The 20928-nt window shown below is 43.0% G+C and overlaps 1 protein-coding gene across 1 annotated transcript; it reads right to left on the bottom strand.

Annotated features, from left to right (window-relative positions):
• Window positions 1-3455: 3455 nt before the first annotated feature.
• Window positions 3456-14694, bottom strand: LOC308372913 (retinal guanylyl cyclase 2-like; the record flags this gene model as incomplete). The annotated part of the gene is made up of 18 exons (XM_080848267.1): window positions 3456-3543; window positions 3851-3936; window positions 4255-4349; window positions 4463-4561; window positions 4908-5082; window positions 5659-5851; window positions 6485-6648; window positions 6850-6998; window positions 7325-7474; window positions 7990-8146; window positions 8469-8645; window positions 8989-9069; window positions 9902-10033; window positions 10860-10956; window positions 11563-11647; window positions 12059-12413; window positions 12880-13181; window positions 13938-14694. The coding sequence occupies 18 exons, from the start codon at window positions 14692-14694 to the stop codon at window positions 3456-3458; spliced, it is 3342 nt and encodes a 1113-aa protein (XP_080704393.1).
• Between the last annotated feature and the right edge of the window lie 6234 nt (window positions 14695-20928).

Raw genomic sequence — 20928 nt, 5'->3', positions numbered from 1 at the left:
ATATTCAGCACTGAGTCAAGATGGATTTGTGTAGACTATTCAGTAAACCATGCAGTCGGTGTGAATATCTGATGTCCAAACTAGCGCTTATTCTGCTCATTTCACAGTCATGGGCGTAGGACGAGGGCGATATTCACATTGTCATTCGCCAATAGACCACACTGGAAACAGTATAGCCTACGGTTTAATAAAACGTTTAATTGGTAGATTTACCATTCTCATTCAATACTCGATTTTTGCAAGAACAATGTAGGGCAACAGGCAGGCGTCAGCCCTGAAGCATCAGTTGTCAGTGCAGGTGTGCTGTTGCCCTTCCTCCGTTTCAGGTGTTTACTTTGGCGTCAGAATAGTCTACCTCTTTCTTATAGGCCTAAATCTAGGCTATTGTGGCTTTGAAAGATATTTGATCATTAGACTATTTTAAATATAGGCGTTACGTAAACCTCTTCCACCACCACCAAAATACCTGGAAACGTTTAGCCCTTGTTTAATATGATCAAATTGTTCCTCTAAAAGCAGCAACGACTACACAACGTCTGTATGCCATCGAGTAGTTTTTAATCTGTCGAGGGATGCTGGGATTGTAATCTGGTTAGAAATGACCTCTCTTAAATACTAGTCCCATGTTCTTATTGGCGATATGCGATGGATTATCCATAACATTCGCATGGAGGTCGCCATCTGCTGCTGTCGCTTACAGTAGAACTGGTTTTCCTCGATTTCGAATGTGCATTAAGATCATTATTGAAGAGTCAGCAAGTCATAAGTATTATCTCTTCAACCCATGCGATAAATCCATTTGATGGATTTGTAATGGAGGCTAAATGACTCTTTAAACATATATTTGCGTGGGGATTATGTGATTTATGGCCTTGTCATTTCATGCATGCGTTCAGCAGGTTCGTTGGTGGAGGTATATTCCAGCAAGTTCATGTTCATTCAAACTATGCTTAAATATGAGGTCACTCACGTAGTAATTTACATTCACACACGTGTCTTAGTGTATGTAGTCTGCAGTATTTCTGTTCTGTCATGCAACATTTTATACAGGCCTTCAGATTTTGTTTGTATGCTACGAACATGCTTTCTCCCTAAAAGTTTTTATTTCATGAGAAGTATATTTCCTCAGAACTGAAAAATTGTTCTTAATGCCCTATTAGTATTGTTCCCGGGATAACTAATGTCTTCCCAAGGAATAGGACTTTTATTCCTTGTCAGAGGAATGGCCTCATTTTCTGTCACCCTTGCTGGCTGTGAAGTGGACAGGTTTGATCATTTGTCTACATGGCTCAGCTGGGCCTCATTTTCGAAATACTAATAACTGCCGTTAATGGAGTTTCACATTCAATTTGTCTGTGTTAAATTGAGCTTTACTTAAGACCATGGTCACAACTCCTTAGACAAGCAACATCAATTGTCTTTAGGTCCATGCATTTCAAAAAGCACATTTGTATTTATTGAAATGGAAATGGGTGGTTTGTCCATGGTCTGAGTCATCACAATGTAAACAGCATCACTTTTAGAATACTAGCATAACGAGAATGATCACTTCCTTGCACATCATAAACATACAATGTACAACATATCACAACATACATTATGCACAATATGTTAACTATATGTTTCAACACCTACACGAAGCTTAAGACAAGAATAAAAAAGAAACTGAACATTTTTGCTTTTCCTGAAATATTTACATTTTGCTCTTTTTAAACAGGGCAATTCATTATTTTAACATATTGTATGCCCAGTAGAGAATGCACTGTACAAACCAGCAGATCATACTGACACAAGCATCCCTGCATGTTACATTTAATTATAATATAGAGTTGAATTAATACAGCCCTTAAACAATCTCTCATTTGAAATTTTCATGATATGGTACATTCTATACACTTGACACAAAAGATGTCAAAACAGTTTATGGCTTCCTCTGCTGCATTTTTTTAGCACCACATTAGCTGTGTGTGTGTGTGTGTGTGTGTGTGTGTGTGTGTGTGTGTGTGTGTGTGTGTGTGTATGTACCTGTCTTTGTGTTAAATCCATGTGGTTGATAACCCTTTATTCAGCACCTCTAAACAAGCCTCATCGCTGTTATGTTACACTAAGCGTTAGTTAGATTTCCTTTCTAGGGTGCAGATGCTACTCACAGTTAAGCCATTTTATTGTAATCAGACAGCAATGTAGGCCCAAAAGGTTGAGAGAAATAGGCCTTTAGTCTATCAAGTCTCCTTTCCTCTTTGTCCATTAGTCAGAATGAGTGGCTCAGAATTGATGGTGCATCATGATGTTCTCATCGTTGTCTGTGTTGTACTGAGCCACCTGCCGCACAGCTGAAAGCTTCCTCACTGCTTTCCTCAGGATATTCTTGAAGTCTTTCAGGTCTTTCTCCTTGTGTACCCTGAAACACAGTGAAGATTAACAACAACAACAGTTCGTTTTTTGCACATCTCTTCATGTCTTTGTCAAATTTGTTCTCATGATCTCCCAGAATTCGTTTTGAAGTCTGCACTACATCTTTTTTCGGTATTGGACAGGCAGAGAAAATAAAGGGGTTAAAGGTCGCATATGGAAGTGCCATAGCTAGATATTGCTGAAAGACAAAGAGGTGACATGTCGTGATCACCACAGGTCTTTTTTATGCACGTATTTGTGGATAAAAGATGGCTTCCAGGTTATGATAAGACTTTGTCTGCTTTTATCCGCTTATTCTAGGACTATTTCTTCCATCTGTTGGCCATGGGCCATTTTCCTGAAAGATACATCAAAGAAGATCGCCATGTAGGCATCCCCAATGGTTTCCACCTGAAAACATCAGAATCCGTTGTATAGCATCATTACATCTGAATTCAAACCATTAAAATAGTAAAGAGAATGGGTACAGTTCAAATTTCTAAACGCATTGTACTTTTGCTAAATATGTGCTAGACTCAGTATCTCTTAGAGAACTTGATGTTTTTAAAATATTTTTGTGTATATATTTCACAGGTTTGAAAGAGATGTTTTCCAATAGTAACATTGGAAACATTTGTCTACCTGTTTAGTATACTTCCTCTTTTATGCTTATTAAGAAAGGATTTTCTGTCTGAAAAGTTGAAATTTGTGCATGTTTACTAAATTTGGAACACTGCCATACAGTTTAACACAAAGTTTGACACACAGAATTTTAACACTGATTACTTCACTCATCCATGTATTTCAGAGAATTGCAGTGGATTTTCCCAATACAGTATACCCGGAACCTTATGATGTTCAGAGAAATGGTGGCATGTCGTGATCACCAAAGGTCTTTTCTGTCCATGTACTTGTTGACAATAGACACCCTCCAGGTTACGATAAGACTTTACACAGAAATTGTCCGTTAAGGGAGGGATTATATATATATAAAGAGATGTCTCTACAGGATGCCAACGAGCACCATGTAATGTTATACATACTCCATGCATAACATTACCTCAGTTTTTCTTCTCTGCAAGTTGTCTTTCTGCTTTCTTCCGCTTATGTCGGGCTATTTCTTCCATCTGCAGTTTTTGGGCCATTTGCCTGAAAGATACATCAAAGAAGGCAAGGTAAACAAGTCAACATGAGATGCGTAAACAAGTGGTGTCCAACCAAATTCCAAAAAGGAGGGTTACATTTTGCTCTATGTTTCTTTGTCTCCTTCTCCACTTGTTTTGGAAGAAATTTCTTATGACTGATCCATATGTTTTTGATTATAGTTATAGATTATATAGTTATAGTTATAGATTTTGATTATAGACTTTTAGTTAATATCTGTCAGATTGGTTTTGTCTAGCCTCCAGGGTAAAGGTTAGTCACCCTTGTGCAAATCAGCTAAGGCGATCCTTACTTTGACTTTATCTCTGGAGGAATAGGTAGTGGTTTGGTGAAACCGACTCTGCCAACCAGCCAGTAGGTATCCTCAGCACCCTTTGCCTGAATAGAAGAATATGGAGGTTAGACTTATCCAGTAGAGTGTGTGTCTCTTTGCTCCTAATCTTCTTGTGTGTCTGAATACCTTTTTATATAATCTGTGCCTCCTACTACTGTTGAGCAATAAATGGTGTTGTCGGTTAAATCAAGAGATGTAATTGTCTGATCGAATTTACAGATTCTAGAGGTTTGCGTTCAAGTGTGGAATGGGATCCCTTGCTTATCTCGAATTATCTTACACATATACAGTAGCATTACAGGGTTTCCCATCTATAGCATATACAGTTGATTATATTTGAAATGTATTTTTTTTCATTGTACCTTGGATTCAGTCCTTGTCCTGAGTTGGATTTGATATCCCTCTTTGAGCTCGAGGAGGACGTTTACAATGCTCTGACTCATTTGAATGCGCTGTGCTGTAGACAGATTGAGGCACAGGTCAAAATAGGTGAACAATGTCAAATTCACAACTTATAAATGTAGTCATATTCGTCATGGTGTATTCGGTGCTCCTGAAGGATGAACTCACGCATTCCAGAGGATTCCATTCCAGAAGCTTTGGTGACTGTGTCACCAAACAGACAATACCGTGGCATGGTGAGACCGACCACACCTGTAACACAAGAGCCTAGGACCAACAGATACAGTTCAGTATCAATTAGGTATTATTGTACATTGTGGTGTGACTTCCAAGGGAAAGGCAGCTGCTGGAATGTTTAATTGACACCAGATGGCACCCATGAGTCAGTTATGGAGCTTGATGACTGAGGGTACCATAGATGCATTGTTCAAGTTCGATGGTGTGCCGTGTGCATGTCATCGACCGGATCACCAGGCATTAAACCATGCCACAATGTAGATAAATGTATATCAGTATTTTTCAAGTGTCACTGTCTTTTTTAGCCTTCTGCAAAGAGTGTAAATGTAACACCCGGTGCAGATGTGGCCATCAGACATCATATCAGGACACTGACCTGTGTGCAGCCCTATGCGTATGCGCACAGGCACCTCCGGCATGTGCCTCATCTTGAAGGTTCCCACCGCACTGAGAATGTCCAGAGCCATGTTGGCAATCTCAGCGGCGTGCCGATTACCATTGGTCACAGGCACTCCTGATGCCACCATGTAGGCATCCCCAATGGTTTCCACCTGAACAAATCAGAATCCGTTGCATAACATCATTACATCTGAAGTCAAACCATTAAAATAGTTAAGAGAATGGGTACAGTTTCAGTTTATAAACACATTACTTTTGTTAAATACCACGCAGGATGTGTGCTAGACTCAGTATCTCTTAGAGAAATGCATGTTTTTTATATATATTTCTGTGTGCATATTTCACAGGTTTGAAATAGATGTTTTCCCATATGTGTCTAGCTGTTGTGTGTACTTGCACTACTATGTGAAGATTTTTGGCTGAAAAGATGATATTTGTGCATTTTCCCAATATTTGGAACACTGACATACAGTTTAATGCACAGTTCTGAGGTAATTTTAACACTGATCTCATGACTCATCAGTGTATTTCAGAGAATTGCAGTGGATTTTTTCAGTACAGTATACCCAGAGACATATATTTTTTATCACAGCAAAAATGCTTCAAATATATCCAAGATCATTAGTGTGTGAGATAAATTCATTTTTGGCATGGTATTACTTTTATTGAAAACAATGTCTGTGATTTTACTGTATACCTTGTACAATGTCTGTGTTTTTACTGTATACCTTGTACACATCGTGGTTTCCAATGATGGCATCAAACAACGTGTAAAGGTCATTTAGCAGGTCCACAACCTCAATAGGCTCACTGTTGGCTGAGATTGTGGTGAAGCCCACAATGTCACTGAAATACAGTGACACGATGTCAAAGTACTCTGGCTCCACCGTGCCACCTATCTTCAGGGCCTCTGCCACAGATCTGGGGGAGTAAATCAAAGACATTACCAATCCATGGCTCATTGATTGTGAATGCTGCATTAGCAAGACCTTGGTTTCAGTTCCCAGCACAGGGTGTAAACGTGTTCCTGTGTATATTTGACATAATTTCCATGAAATGAAGTGTAAGTCTTTGTGACACTTGCCCTATGTTCTGAAGTGCACATCTTTGTTGGGTGTGGTGCAACAGATGTGACAAAGCAGAAGTGAAAGCTGGAAAGTGCCTTCTCTTGAATGTACTTGGCATGGGGGTATTTTTAGACCATGATTTAATATTTCATGAAGGATGAAATGTGAAGTTGGAGCATATGTGTGTGTGTGTGTGTGTGTTTAGATAGGGGTGCATATGCCTGTTCGTGCATGAGGAGTGTGTGTGTGTCTGTCTGTTAGTGGTGTGTGTCTGTGTGTGTGTGTGTGTGTGTGTGTGTGTGTGTGTGTGTGTGTGTGTGTGTGTGTGTGTGTGTGTGTGTGTGTGTGTGTGTGTGTGTGTGCGTGTGCGTGTGCGTGTGCGTGTGCGTGTGTGTGTGTGTGTGTGTGTGTGTGTGTGTGTGTGTGTGTGCGTGTGTGTGGTGCACGCCTGCAAATGTTCCTTCAGGTCCTCCAGTGCTGTACTCACGGGGGCAGCATCTGTGCAAGCAGTTTCTCTGTCTTCTGTTTCTCAATATCCAGTTCCTCTGTCCTCTCCCGGATCAGCTCCTCCAGGTTAGAGGAGTACTGCTCCAGCATACGTAACATGGAGTCAATGATGTTGGTCCTCCGGCCCTTGTTTATGCTTTTAAACTGAAGGAAATAAAAAAAGTAATCTCACTTCAAATAAATGGCTATGGGCCAGATCACGTACCAACTGAACAGTTTGTTTCTTGCATGCAGAAGTATGACCAGAGGAAGAGAAATGGGTATAAGTGGACACAGATTATTACTGTAGATGAACTTTGTATGTCTTATGACATGATACTTTTCAAAATCTTCACTTCACTTCACCTGGTCAAATATTTCATCAAAGGCTGGCCGTCTGTCCGGCTGCTCATTCCAGCACTGTTTGATGAGCTGAATGCATTCAATGGGGGCATGGTCGGGCGTTACTATGGGCCGGCACAGGGGTGGTGGCTTCTTAACCCTTTGAATTATCTCTGTTGAGAGAAATATAAATGCAACATACCCTGTCAACACTCCACAATGACTATATGAAGGAATTATTTAAAATCTTTATTTTTTGTATGCATTTTTAATTCTGTTTTGTATGTATGTCTCAATGTAATGTATGACCCTTTGAGCACTTCATTGTAAAATATATGTACATTGAATCGGGAAGGAGTTGAACAAGCCCAGCAGTGGCGGTGTCAAAAACACTTCATCCCCAGTGTAGTAAGAGATCAACACAGAGATGGAATCTCAGTTCTAATGTTCACTCATCAGGTGTGTTTTTGAGGGGAGATAAGATGGATGCTCTTCTCACCTTCAGCCGGGAGGTTGAGCATGGAGAAGGGGGGCCTGCGGAGCACCACCTCCTGCATGATGATGGAGAGGCTGTAGACATCGCCCTCTCGGTAACCTCCTCTCCCGGGCGTAGGACCTCGAAGGATCTCAGGGGCCGTCCACAAGAGATCTGAGAGGTAGACACCCAGTTACACTCAGGAGGTCTGTTAATGGCTACGCACCCAGAAACTCACACACGGGCATGCATATACATGTACACAAAGTAGTATGTGAACATTCACACATATGCTTTTACAAACAGCAATGTATACAACAACTCCCCCTCAACAACAACTCGCCCTCAATAGGGTCAGGTTACCCATTGTGCAAGTCACAGAGAAATATTACATTGCATTATTGCATTGCTGCCTGCAAAACGTTCAGCACCATGGACAGCGAACACATGCAGATACACATTAACACACACGGATTTACACACAATACAGGAAAATAACAATCAATTGCAAAGATATAAGCAATTTACTTGAAATGGCTGTACAAAAGGCTTAAGGATGTGGATGGATGGATGAATGGATAGATATATGGGGTTTGGTGCATGAACAGTGCACTTCTGTGTACCGGGTCAATCTTATCATGTTTTGCTTGTGCACTTAATCACCAGTCCTTGATAAAACTAACACTCACCCTCTGCCTTTGACTCCTCACAGGGATACTTCTGTGCCTCCAGCACCTCGTTAACTCCATGGTCAGTGACCTTGAGCACGAAGCGACCGTCCACAACACAATTAGTGGACTTCAGACGCCCATGGCACAAATTCCGATGGTGAAGGTACTTCATACCCTGTAAAGGAACACCACTGAAGACTTCAAATATGAGTCTTGTCCCATTCCCCCTATCCTGAATCTCTGTGAGTATTTTATTTATTACATTAGTGAAATAGAAGATCAACTATGACATGTGCATATCGATTGGATCTACAGTGCTTATTCAATTATTAAATTTAAAATTGAGATGATTTTAATTATCCTTCTATTGCTGTCACATAACATTTCTGAAAGAAATGCTGTAAGGATCACTCCATAGTCCTTACTGAGAAATGAGAGTTCATGTTATCAGTGGATGAAATAATCACAAGTAAAGGTTGGCCTTATGTGTCCCTTGCCTTAATGAGATCCAGCAGAAGTGAAGACTTGAACATCCAGTCCAGCTTGACGTCTGGATCACGAAGCAGGTCGTACAGGCTTCCCCGTGAGCAGAACTCTGTCACTATGGCAAAGACTCCACAGTCGAAGAAGAACCCTAGGAAAAGGTTGATGTTCTCATGCCGCAAGTCCTTCATCTGTAATTACAGGGCAGATAGAGGAAATCCAACATGAGTCAGCATAACATTTAATAGCGTAAACTCTTCTTGTTTGCTTTCGCAACTCTTTTTTCTTCATATATTGGTATGGCCTATAATGCCATATTTTTACTTACAGTCCACAAATGTGTCCAATTTATAGTTTTTTTTTATTGCTGGGCTTAATTTGTGGAAGAGACAGATACTATATTTTACACATTTATATTTTTCAGTTAAGTCAATGCTGTCATATAAGACAGTGGTTGCAAGATACTTGGCAATATCTCTAAAATTGCAGTGCTTTGTAACTGGTGTGTGATTTTAGGAGCAGAGAGAAACATACCAACTGAAAGATGTCACTGGTCTGAGGAGTTATGGCTCCAAAGTTTCCAGGGGGGAGCCTCTTCAGCCAGGCCCAGTCTCCCTGGGAGTAAACAAACAAACAACCGAAGATGTGCAAATGACCACAATTGCATTCAGCTTAGTTAATACTCTCCCTCTCTCCATATTATTTGATACACAAAGCATTTCTCAAACATTCAAGTCAATCACATCCTGTATCTAATTACAATTCAAACATTTCTATTATAAACAGAGTTAAGAGAACCAAGATACGCCACAAGAGGAATATTGAAGATTTAGCTCAAATAAGAAGGACTATGTGAAGTTGAAGCCACATGTTTTATATATTCAAAGACAAATATCAAAACTGACAGAAAGGGTGACGAGATGCCTGAGGCATAAAATGGTGTTAAAGTGCTCTGTCAAGATTATGTGTATTCAGACAGAGAGGAAAGCTGAATACAAGTCCGAGGTGAAGGGCATTCTCTACAAGGACGTACTGTATGTGAGTCCTTCAGCTACTTGAGGAGAGCTCCTTAAATCTCCTTGCGATTTACAGAAAGACTGGACTGTGAAATAAAAAAGAATAACTCAAAGAGCACCAGGTCTTCATATCTTAGTCCACAATTCAAGAATCGTCTTCTGTAAAACGCCTTGATATTGTGGCACTGTAATTGAAACAGCAGTTGCAAACTTTAGTTTGAATGGGGTCCCCTGAAGCATTATTTAATCTTAGACGTTCGAAGATTCTGCTTCTGAGACTGCTTCCAGAAGCTAATTCTCTGGGGTGTGAGACCACAAGATGCTGCTGCTTTGCGGTCAGACGCAAAACATGCTAAATGGGATTATTCCTTCCGCCATCCCTCTGATGATAAGGGCATCCCAACCAAAAGCTCAGCCCAGGGGCATCTTACCTCGAATATCACCACGTTAGAGTTCTCATATGTGGCAGGGGGGAGGCTGGAGATTGTGCAAGTAGATTTCAGGCTCTGATCTGCATCTGATTCCCTTTTGTTCGAGTTACTTGTCTTGCTGAAGCTGAATTTCTGGTGGAGAAAAAAAAGATAACGTTGAGATGTGCTACCTGGACATATCCTTAGTCCGTTTATGTGGCTCAAGCGCTATGAGCACAGGGAAAGCTTCATAATGAGTAAAATTAATCCTACTTTGAGTTCATTATCATTTGCAGTGTTCTACTGCATGGAGAAATGCTCAGTGGATAATGTCAGTAAACATGTGTTGTAATTTTCCAGATTTGTAGATTGACAGTATGATGTCTCTCTGTCTGCCCTGTTTTCTGACGCATTAAGATAAGATATCTACCACGTGTATGGAGTTTCTTTTATGTTTTTGCAATCCTTTTCATTCAATGATGAGGTGAGATAAAGGGCTTGAAATGAGTAGAAATATTCTGCTCAGTGTCGATGCCTTTCACCCAGATTCTCATTCCAATGGCATAGCCAGTGAATAGCAAGGTCCTTCAATTTAGAGCCAGGCAAAATGCGCAGCAAATCACGAATCTAGACACTGAAATAAATCACCGAGGCCTACACATCTCTACAAACTGCCTAAAGTAAACCAGGTTGTTTTTAAATCTCTCTTTCCCAAGTTTATTCTTTCTATTTCTCGCCTATTCTGTTGTTTTTATTGTTTGCTATACAATAGCATGGTCAATTACCTGTATCTATTTTGATTTAAAATCTTTATAGGCTGTACTGTGTCTCGTGAACTGCTCCACAAAAGGTCCCATGACATTTTAGTCCTCATGTTAAGCACTTGGATTACTTCAGAAGGGTCGCTTTTGAAAGCATAATTACAGGTAACCTTGCATGAAATTCAAGAGCAAAGGATCATGGGTCAGAAATACTGAACCTTGTTGCTAAGTGACGGGTTGATGAAAGTGACATCGATGAGGGTGAGGAGGATCTTGTCGGGCCCCCTCAGCATCCGAATCTGGCCGATGCGGCGTCTGCATGTGAAGAGAGAGGACACGGACACATTTCACAGACAGCCTGGCTTATTTCCTGAGGCAATCCATTGTTATTAAAACTAACATTTAATATTAGCTTCTGCCAGTCTTCAGCAAACAATTGATGGCTGTTTTTAGCAGATGGGATTGTTGGTTTTATCAGTAAATCAGAAAATAAATAGGATCTGGATATGCCTGGCTCATATATGTGCTCCCCATTATAATGGAGAACAAAATCCACAATAAATCAATAAGATCCTAGTGTAATGGCTGAATGAGATCACATTTCACATAAGCGCATATTTTTGGCCATCAATAGATCTTCACCACTGACTCAACTGACATGAGTTGGATACTGTTATTTCTCTGTTTCAGTTGACTGTAGAACACCAATGTGAATTCTGCTGGTTAGGGCCGAACAGTCATACCATAGACATAGTGTCATTGAAAATGTATTTCCTACCATAGACAACAACTAACTTATCAACCATAGTGGTCACACAGGGAGGCAATCAACACACTTTCAACAGCTTAGATCATTAATCTCAGGATGGAGGGGATTTAAACCAATAGGATCAGCTAATGTGCTGTATGTTCAGCACATACCGTATGCAATAAGAGAATGCTATGCATAGTAGAATGGACAGCAAGGTTGACACGAAGCCTGTGAGCAGTAGAAAGGGATCCACACCTGTAACCAAATATGAGAAAATATCTTAGAGAACAGTGTAAAACAGTGTAAAAACACTCTTCAGCTATTAGGTTCTGTTGTATGTAACGACCTCAATGGCACTTCAGTGTGACTCATTCACAGTGATACTGTGCTTGTTTCCTTTCTATCTCCAATGTTTCGGCTAAAATTAAACCAACCCATCTGTGAGTCACTGCAACCTCTTATTTATTTTATACCTGCTTGTCTCACTTTTGGCACTGTTCAGCCTGTAGCTATGCTGTTCTGTATCTATGTATACTCTATGCAATATAAACTACTGAGGCCAAATTGCTTAATCTATTTTCTCCACTCTGACTTGATTGTATTCTAGTCCTCCATGTTTTTCTTGCTCGTGTTTTTTCTCCACCTCGCAGTTTCCCGATGACTCACCTCTGCTGCAGAGCAACCCCCGGGTGAACCAGCAGTTGGAGTCTTCCTTGGGCTTGGCTCCCCCCGGGAAGTGAATGGGTCGACCCAGGAACCTCACCATGTCCGCCTCCAAGTCCACCTGATGAGTGGGCCACAGTTCCCACGTCAAGCCATCCGTGTCCAGCACCACGTAGTCCAGGAAGCTGTGTCCGGAGTGGTTGGTGCGAACGTGCTGGCTGAAGCCGTAGAAGGCCATGTTCTTACTGTGGCGGGCCAGGGAAGTCCCCGACAGCCAGGCTTTTGAGTCGCGGACGTTCTGCATGGCATTGGCTATGAAGAGGATGGAGTTGTATATGGTTCCGAACAGAGGGGACACCTGGGTAGAGGGAGAGAGATGCATAAATAGACAAGAGAGTATCATTCTTTACTTGTGAAGAACCAGAGTGAAGAACCACAGGGAAGAGCCACAGTGAAGAACCAAAGTGAAGAACCACAGTGAAGAACCACAGTGAAGAACCACAGTGAAACACTCTCTGCCTATGAGAGACAAAAAGGTCCAGAGAGTGTTGTAATCTTGAAATTGTTAAAATGGATACACAGATTTTAAGGGTCTGTCCAGTCTGCCGTACAATCATGAAGCTGTTAGAACTGCTACTTAAAGCTGCTGAGAAATATGCTAAATGTGTCACCTCACAAGCAGTTCTGTTTGAATTCTGCACAGACAGCTTTGTACAAAAACATACACATTGTGCATACATATCTATAAACACACACACACACACACACACACACACACAATGTGCTTCTACCAAGCAATCATTTTCCTAATTTGCATAGGTGACCTGGTTTGGCTTGGTGTTCACAGGCAACTCATTGGATCTGACTGCCTCTTCAAAGGCCTGCTGGAAAGAGTTGTCCGCTGACTCCATGGTTACGGTGAGCACAGCGTCGTAAGCTCGGCGCAGCTTGCTGTTCTTGTGTAGAGGCGGGTACTTCACCCCCCTGTAGGGTAGGCTATAGAGGATGGTGTCATACGGGACGAAGACCAGCGAGCCATCCGTCAGGTGCATGTCCACAGCCGTCTCCAGGAGCAACCTCTGAGTGTCTCCACCAATCAGCACCGAGTGCATACAGAGAATGACCACTGGAGAGAGAGAGAGAGAGAGAAACGGACGAGCGCTCAAAAGTGGAATCACACAAAGAGATGTCTTATTGATCTCTCTAGATCTGTGAGATCTGTGAGACTTCACAGACTTTGATCTATCCAGAAAGCGCTGACATGCTGAGAGTTATGTAAGGTCTCGTGGCAGCCTTTAAAAGTTACACAGGCACATTTTTTAATCCTCCAAACTGCCTTGAATTGTGTTAATCAGTGGATTTATATTCCTGCTCTTACAGAGGAATTTTGAAGGACTGGAAAGGAGGAACGACCAAGATGGACTTGAAGCAGACTTATAGTTGAAGTCTAAGCTAGATGTAATAAGAATTCTGTCCCCCATATAGTAACTGTCAAGGTTAGTATGTTTGCGTGTTAATGAATACTTTTCTTATTTAGTCCAACAACCTTTTCTGAAGCATTCTTTGTGAGCCCTATCCCAATATTCTGTCATATATTCTGTGTGAAGTTTTAATACAAGCTTGAAGTGCTAGATGTTTTAAAAGAGAGATATATATAGGATCAAAGCAGAAATATGTCTGCACGCTCAAGTCGAAATCGAGCAAATCATTTCAGATTCAGCGGAGCTTTTGGCCCTCAGTGTGAAGACATTGTTTGATCTCTCTGTTTCCAATCACTGTGCAGCTTGAAAACATGAACACACAAGAAACAAAAAATATATTTTTTCAGTCATCCTCCACCTCTAGCAGACAAGAGGTACTTAACTAATCCTTTGCGACTTACTGCGTATTTCGTGCATTTTCCTGATCTTTGCCAGTGTGTGGCGAATGCTGCTGGGATGATTTCCAGTGGATAGTACTGTGCGGACTGGGATTCCATTGCTCCGCAGGGCATCAGCCACTTTACTGGCTGTATCGGTCCACACGTCATCAGCTGATGCGATAATAGCCATATTCGCCCATCGAAAGTGATGCGCCAGAGCTAGCAGTACTTGGATCGGGGACGGCACTGTACGGGCAAAGGTGGGATGTCGCTTGGTGCTATCAAGTTCATAGTTCACGCACGCCCAGGAGAACATGGCTTTGTTCCAGCCTTTGGCTATCAGGGAGGCTGTGTCACAGAACCCCGAGTTGACTGGACCGACAAGGGCCGTGGCGCGCGTGTAGAGCCCCAGAAACCCGTTCAGAGCCATGGAGGTGTTGCAGTCCTCCTCCAGGATCACGTAGTCAAAGGTCGTGCCCAGCCTGAGGCTGGGGTCCGCATTGATCCGCTGGACGGCGAGGTGAGCGGCTGCCCGCGGCCGGGCCTTGGCGAAGATGGGGTCGCACGCCCAGGGCCCCAGCACCCCAACCCGAAACACGGCCGGCGGAGGGGCCGCACAGGGGAGACTCAGGGAGGCCAGCAGGAAGCACAAGAGCCAGGCCCCGCGGGGCAGGAAGGGGAGCGTTAGCGCCTCTTTCAGGCCTGCAGGCGACAGGCCATGAGCCGTGAGTGACCATCTGGGCAGGAGCACGTGGAGCAAAGAGAGTTGTCCTCGCATGGCAGGTAAACTGCTCCACTCTCCTCCTTCCCTCCTCACTCTCCTTCCCTCCTATTCCTTCTCCAGCTGCTCCGCCTCTTTCTCGGGCCCAAGACACCGCAGTGACTAAGAGGATGATGAAACAGTAATGCTGTTGTCACTCGTTGCTTTCATATAGTCATTTAAATACCGGCAAAGGACATGAAAATAGTATGAATTCAAATTACAAATAAAGTCTTATTATGTTTCTTTATTGTAAAACATTTCTTATTAAAATGCAATCAGGAGGCAATCGAGTGAAAATAACCTTCAAGTAATCAAATATTCCCAATAGTTGTATGGTAAGCCTACTGAAAGAATACTGTATACTGTATGCCTCCAGTTTAAAGGATGTGGATGATTGTTTTATATAGAGCATCAGAAAGTTATTGTCAATGTTATACCGGCAATGGCTACACCAGACATTTTAAAGGAACAAACAATTAATCTAACAATCCCTTGGTTTATAAGGGAGTTCCATAGTATTAACACATCCATTCATCATTATTTGTGCAATTTTAGACACATGATACGAGACGAGATATGATAAGAAATGCATTGAAGGATGATGATAAGAGTATAAAAAATGTAACTCATCCAGGACTCACTGCAGTTTATTGTATACCATTTTATATAGTAAATCCCAACGAAGTATATATTTGATAGTCAAATGTGTATCTTATTTGTCAGAGAAATGAACAAGGAATGTTTCAGGACATGCCTCACCTACCATGCTAGACGTGATTAGGGTTTCTGAGTAGCTCCATTCCGTCTTCCAGAGTTATACCGGACATCGTGTAATTCCATTCATGTCCAGGTACACTATAAAGCCTAATGAGATTACTGGTTCTAAAATGTAACTCTGATTGAAAAAAAATCATAGAAAATAAGGTATTGTGGCAGGGAAACCCAGGTTTTTTTTTACATGTTGTCACAAATATAATCCTGTCAAAGTCAAACCGTATCAGGTGTATGACGGCACTTCAGATTGACCTGAGGATTAGATTAATAATCCCCTGGGCTCTCGGCTTGTCCATTACTAACTCCACCAATGCTCGCCTCTGAAATGGGAGCTGTTGCAGTTCCATTCATCAAGGGGGTTCTAGATGTCTCGGCCATGGGCATTCCACTGGCACTGCAGTTTCATGTGCTGTGCACTTTTGTAACATCTATCATGGGTAGATGTTGAGTTCTATTCTTATCAGGGATTTCTACATTCTACTATGTATTTAAGTGAAAGTGTATGTATTTAGCACTTTTATCCAAAGTGACCTGCTCACTTAGTAACAATATATACAATGTAGATACTACTACTACTGCTAGTACTACTACTACAAATAATAATAATGACAAAATAGTAGCAGAGTGGATTGGTGAATAAATGTTTTTAATAACTTTGATAAGAGCACTGAATTTCACTCAAACAGCACATTATATGATTTCTTAAACAGATTTGTTGAATATTTCTATTCACATTATCTCATAATAGATCTGTTGAATATTTCTATTCACATTATCTCATAACAGCACATCCCCACCTCAACCCCCCCCCAAACCCACTCTCAAACATCAATGTTTCAGATCATTATGGCCCCAGGAGTTCTGTTTTGATTGTCATGTAGAGACATAGAATTAAAAAGCAAGTACCAATTCAAGCAGGTCTTACTGTACATTCCAGCACACAGCTTCATGCCCTTCTCCACCACCTTTATTTGAGTGGGTGTGGACATATTAGTGGTTGGGGAAAAACATAGCAGGTAACACTTTACATTAACATTCCGTCAACATACATTAGTTAATGCAGAATTGGACATTAAATAAACTGTGAGCATTAGAATCAGTCGATCATACGTAATGTCAAAAGCTTAAATGTATGATTTGTTCAGGCAATACATTACACATCACATTCAAAGTCTTAATTTCTGAAATACTGAAATTATGAAATTATCAATTCCCACTTCTGCACTGAATTAATGTTAGTTAAAGGCGATATCCGCAATGCTAATCCACTACACTTTTGTAAAATTCAGCTAATTTCACCACATTAGTTTAGTTTCTCTTTCTGTTTGGCCGTTCAAAAAGAAAACAAAAAAAAAACCTGGTGATCATAAACAATCCTGGTGCTCTGAACTATTCCAGCCAATAAACACATTGCTTCAGGAGTACGGATTGGCTGTTGAGCTCGTATATCGACAACCTTTTACCAGGATCGTGGACTGTATCTTTAATGGAAGATTAATGTAAAGTGCTACGACATTTCCCCGTGGTGAATCAATTTACTGAACCACAGTGCAGTAGCAGATAGAAGCTATATACAGCCATTTCACTCATAAGCAAAAGTCCTTGGCAAATACAAGTGAGCAACTCTGAGGCAAGGCACACAACAACAGTAAGCACAACAACAAAAACACCAAACTGTTGTTACTATGGCATCGTAATGGCCTTGAAGTTGTGTTCTGTTATGTTTCATGGCATTGGTCATACACTTGGAAATGTGCAACATCATGACATGTATCTTTGTTGTTAATTCATATAGTTGAAACACAATTAAAAATTACTAGACAAAACAAACAAGCCAAACAAAAAAATAAAATTGGCCCCACTTTATATGAAGTGTCCTTAGGTTCTATGTACATATTATTCAATTACCTGTTAGGTTCTATGTGCTTTTCATATAAATACATACAATTACAGGTTGAACTATGGGTTAGGGGGTGGAGATTGGGGTTGGGATAAGCCACATGTAATTATATATACTTACAGGAAAAGTGCATAATGCTGTTCTTTACTCATGTAAGCTCACTCTGATAGGCACACTTAATGTGAAGTGGGGCCAATAAGTTTGATAAGTGCATGGTGCCCTCATGGGCGTGTGGCGTCAGAGGCCTGGCCAGTAGCGGCGGTGGGTTTGGAGCTCTTCAGGAGCTCTGCTGCGGAGATGCGTCCCCCAGGGGCAGCCTTGGCGCTCCTGGTCCTCCGCAGCAGGGCCATGAAGCTGTCATTCTGGGTGTTGGGCCGTGGCGCGCCCCCTAGCGTCTGCATGCCCAGGTCACATGGACGGCCCTCGAAGGAGTCCTTGCGTCCCAGGAGCTTCCTCTTTGATCTTCAAGTGTAAAAGGATTGTGACTGGGAGTTAGCTTGGTCTGCTATGACAGCTTTTTAAAGCATGACTGCAATGTTTTATGGAGTGACTTTGCAATGTAAACATCTGAAAATCGGTAATACAAAAACTTTGAGTCGGGAAAGATGTAACTGATCATTTTAGAATATTTGCGATATTTAAAAGAGTGCCTTTTGGATGTGAATTGGTTAAAGCTCACCTGTGGATGATGGTAAACAGGTCCTCAGTTGTACGAGATGTTGTCTTACTGGCAAACACTTCATCTTGTACCTCTCCATAACCCTGCATCATGCTTGGGTCTGGATATCCGCACTGATATTTGTTACTTGAAGGGTTTCTCCCTAGTGTACAAAGGAAGTGTTTAATTGATCATCAACACTCACTCAACACAACAATTACGAAGAGTAGTCAATGACACAGATGTTGTGTGCACTGCAAAGTGCACCGCAAAATGCACCTTACCCATAGTATTGTATTTGCCATGGGTGTGTCTTGGAGGCATATCATTTTTCATTTCTGTGTTGCCACCATTAACCAATTGCAGGTCTTGAAAGGCATTGGTTGGGATATGGCCAGTCATTCCATCCTTATTACACACACCATGGCCGTTTGGCAGTATGAGTACCCCAGGTTTCTTGGCAACAGGGGGTGGCCCTATTCTTCTTTTATCGTTGCTTTCACATGAGTAAAAGTCTGTGTTTTGGCCCAGGAAGGTGTTGCTTGAGAGCTGAGTTTCTGAAACTCCGGCAGAGAGTGATCTGCCAAGGCTTTGCGGGGCATGGTGCTCTCCACAACTTCCTGACAATAACAGGGAAGACCTCTTGGGTTTGGGGATTGGAGCGCGTCGTCTCCCGGCGCCATTGTGTTGGGGCTCCTGAGTCTCCGGCTGCTCCTTTTGACCAGTCACGACTGGCTGCCACGTAGATGTAGCAGGTTTCGGCGCAACCGGCGGCTTGTTCTTGGGGCTCTCGATGGAAGGGGTGGGGGTGTCTCTCTCCGCCTCCTCTGCAATGGCCTCTGCAAAGCCCTCGTAGCGCCCCCCTTCGTTGTCGGAGCTGGAGACGGAGCGTAGACGCACGTTCAGGAGGTCTTCCTGGGTCACCACGGGCAGGAGCATGCTCAGGCACCTCTGCTTGGACTTGACCGTGGCCGAGGAATCCGAGTAGCGCCGACTGGGCTTGGCTGGGTCGGTGGACTCATCCAGAGCAGGCGGCGCCGTCGTCTCAGGCAGCTGTAGGGACAGCCTCACCCTGTTGCCCCTGGAGCTTTGGCCCGCGGGCTTGGGTCGCATCCGGCACCCCATCGCGGACGGCCCAAAAATGGCCGCTGTTCGCACCGAGCTGGTGGGGGTCTCGCACTGGCTAGAGTACCCGCTGGAAGGGGACGTGGACCCAAGAGGCTTGGAGGGGGACGTGACAGGTGGTTGAGAAGGGGAGGATCGTGAAGAGGAGGAAGGGGAGTTCAGGGAGTCTGAGCTGCTCAGGGTTTTGGCCACCTCGCTACTGACAGCACCTTGCACCGGAACAGAGCCCGGCTGGGACTTGCATGGCTCACTGGACCTCAACTCATTAAGTGGCCTCGAGTGAGTTGACGAAGCAGAGGGCTTCAGCTTCGTGGTGCCGCTGTTCACAGGGAGGGGACTGTCCTCCCCATCCTCCAACTTGGACACAGGGATGAGGTCTGGCAGTAGGGTGCTGTGCAGGTCCCGGGGGATGTAGAGGCTCTGACAGCGGCGGTCGCCGTGCTTCCCCAAGGAGACGGTGCGCATCGGCGGTGGCGGCCTGGTCTTGGGCTTCCTCAGGATGATGCTGCGGGCCCTGGGCCGTGGGACGGCATCTGGCAGCAGCAGGTCTCCTTTCCTAGTGGAGGCGCTGTCACTCCCACTGTCATCTGAACTACTGCTGGGGTAGGCCATGGCGTAGCTCTCGCACCGGCGCCTCAAAGTGCCTGGGTCAATGGTGCCAGCTGCCGCTGCCACCGCACATAGCGACTGGGAACGCCTGTGGGGGTCGATGGCGCTTACCGGTCGGCCCCTCCGATCCTTCTGCGCTGTGGCGTAGCTCCGCTCGATTCCAGTGCTGGTAACTCGGTTTTGATCCATGGGCACCGCTTTGGGCCCCGAGGCAGACACCAACACTCCATGGGGAGGGTGGTGACCGGCCATGTTTTGGTTGGCTGATGGAGGCCTGATGACGTCGGGCGTCAAGAAGGTCAAGGAGTCTTTCCAGTTGGGGGAGAAAGTAGAACCTTTGGGTCCATTCCAGGACTGGGTTGCACACAACAGGCCAGTGTGGTCCATAGACAGACTCAGAAAAGCATGGAGTGCGTTGTCCACTGAGGGATGAGGGGGGTGGGGGTGGGGGGGGGACAAAGACAGTCTCTGACAGACGAGCCTCTTAGTGGCAACGGTTCTCTGTCTGTTCCATCTCTGAGTGTGTGATCTTCAGGAGGCTCTCACTTGAAGGGCACCTGAGATCAAGGAACGGAGAAAAAAATATTAGTGACGGTTCATACAGACACTTTGATTGCAAACATGGCAATATTTTGATGGCTGTCTCACACAACTGATGAAAGTGTGAAAAGCCCTTGCATGTAATGTCTGCACACAAAGGAGAGGGCACTGAAATGCTAGTTATGGAACTAAAATGTTATGGTAGTCCCTTAGTCCTTAAAAATAATGAGTAGTTTGCCTCCACAAAACCTTATGAATACTGAATGTTCTTTTTATATATTTACTGATTAAAATTCTAACCTAATATGTTTTTTTTTGTTGGAGCATTTCAGGGTTGACATGTGGTAGGATTAAACACAAATGGCTTTTTGTTTTACAAATGTAAAATGATATATTTACAAATACACATATATTTGTAAAAACCAATACACAAGTTACAAATCGGAAATTTGTATTTGTGGATTGCAAAACACGTGTGCAACTCAAGGCATATTTGTAGATCACCCTCTAACTCCATATTAAACAATGCAGCCATATGTATTTGTGTTGGCATTAGTATTATCAGAACAGACTCTGCAGGCATTTACAAATTTAGACATGGAGGTGGGAGGTGATTTAGCACAACATGAGACTGTAGCTTTTA

Source organism: Sprattus sprattus (genome assembly GCF_963457725.1).
Source record: "Sprattus sprattus genome assembly, chromosome: 1".
NCBI classification, from domain to species: Eukaryota; Metazoa; Chordata; class Actinopteri; order Clupeiformes; family Clupeidae; genus Sprattus; species Sprattus sprattus.
Note: the sequence above shows the minus strand (reverse complement) of the source record. Positions and strands in the feature narration are given on the sequence as shown.